Source organism: Cebus imitator, unplaced genomic scaffold (genome assembly GCF_001604975.1).
Source record: "Cebus imitator isolate Cc_AM_T3 unplaced genomic scaffold, Cebus_imitator-1.0 Scaffold265, whole genome shotgun sequence".
Lineage (NCBI taxonomy): Eukaryota > Metazoa > Chordata > Mammalia > Primates > Cebidae > Cebus > Cebus imitator.
In genome coordinates this window covers 1384840-1386453 of record NW_016107580.1, presented here as the reverse complement: position 1 = coordinate 1386453, position 1614 = coordinate 1384840, and the positions used below count along the sequence as shown (strand labels likewise).

Below are 1614 nucleotides of genomic sequence, written 5' to 3'. Positions count from 1 at the left end.
TTGACCAGGATGGTCTCGATCTCTTGACCTCGTGATCCACCCGCCTCGGCCTCCCAAAGTGCTGGGATTACAGGCTTGAGCCACCGCGCCCGGCCCTCTCATATAACTTAAAAGGTTTTTTATTTCACTTTTATTATTTTCTTTTTTTTCTTTACAAACAAAATAAATAGAGATGGGTCTCGCTCTTTTGCCCAGGCTAGTCTTGAACTCCTGAGCTCAAATAATCCTCCTGCCTGAGCCTCCCAAAGTGCTAGGATTACTTGTATGAGTCACCATGCCAAGCCTATTATGGAAATTTTCAGATATACACAAAAATCAATGATAATGAAACCCCATGTACTTTTTTTCCTTTTATTCTTTTTGCAAGCTTCTCCCTGAACCTTGTACTTTCCCAGCCTAAGCCATTGTTAAAACGTAAAACTTTTTTGAGATGGAGCCTTGCTCTGTTGCCAGGCTGGAGTGCAGTGGCACAGTCTCGACTCACTGCAGCCTGTACCTCTTGGGTTCAAGCAGTTCTCCTCCCTCAGCCTCCTGAGTAGCTGGTACTACAGGCACACACCACCATGTCCAGCTAATTGTAGAGATGGGGTTTCACTCTGTTGGCCAGATGGTCTCAATCTCCTGATCTCATGCTCCTCCTGCCTCAGTCTCCCAAAGTGTTGGGATTACAGGCGTGAGCCACCACGCCTGGCTAAAATATAAAACGTTTTAAAGCTTTATTTTATTCCTTTAGGTGTCCATTGATGGAAGTGAAAGTGTAACAGGTACTGGAATGATTGGAGAAAATGAGCAAGAGAAAAAAATGCAGGTATGTAAAGGTACTTTTTAATATAAAAATCTATCTTGCGCATTTCTGTGGTCTTCTGTGGATGAAAGCAAGAATAGGTAACTCACTACCTCTCTAGGAAAATCTCACCAATTCAGAAAAACAATGTATGTATTAGATAGCAGCTTTCTCAAACTGCCTGAGGTCCCATTCTTTATTGGTGGATGCAAAATGACACTAAAGAAATGGAAAAAGTCACAGAAATCCAGGTGGAGCTTGTGTCCTGGATTCAAAGGCAGTTTTCTGGACAAGGCAGTTGTGGAGACCAGGTGATTTCCTGACTGCCCCCATCCATGGCAGTTTGTGGATACTTTTTCTGGGACTTCATCATGACTGTTTCTAAATAACCTTCACTGCTTTGCTTTTTATGTTTTTAAATTTCTTCTCCTTCCAACTGATTCCCTCCATATTTTCCTTTTCAACTTCTGAAGGGGATGTCCAGACTAGCTAATTATCATTATTCTTCTTGGACAAATTTGTTTATACTTTTTCTACCAGATGGTTTCCTAGTCTGCAGGTGGCCTGTGGGCTGGCTTCTCATGGTTCAGATGTTTACTCTGGGTCCGGTCATTGGCTGCCCCTTACCTAAGTAACAGCCTAGACCACCAGTGCTTCTAAAAGTTTTGTAGTAAGAACGTAGTAGTCACAGGTGCATTCTTGAGTATCTTCAAAACTTACATTATTCAAGAATTGTTGTTTTGTGTTTGGGGGGATGTTTGTGTGGAGGGTATTCTTGGAGCTTATACAGTCATTGTAGTACATTCCTGCTCTACTGCTGCTTTTTATTT

General features: G+C 42.1%; 1 protein-coding gene across 1 annotated transcript in view; it reads left to right on the top strand.

Annotated features, from left to right (window-relative positions):
* The window catches only part of ZNF143 (zinc finger protein 143), a 77805-nt gene that overhangs the window by 25192 nt on the left and 50999 nt on the right, over window positions 1–1614 (top strand). The window contains exon 7 of the mRNA XM_037728441.1: window positions 734–808. Within this exon, the coding sequence (XP_037584369.1) occupies window positions 734–808 (75 nt within the window). The remainder of the gene's footprint in view (window positions 1–733; window positions 809–1614) is intronic.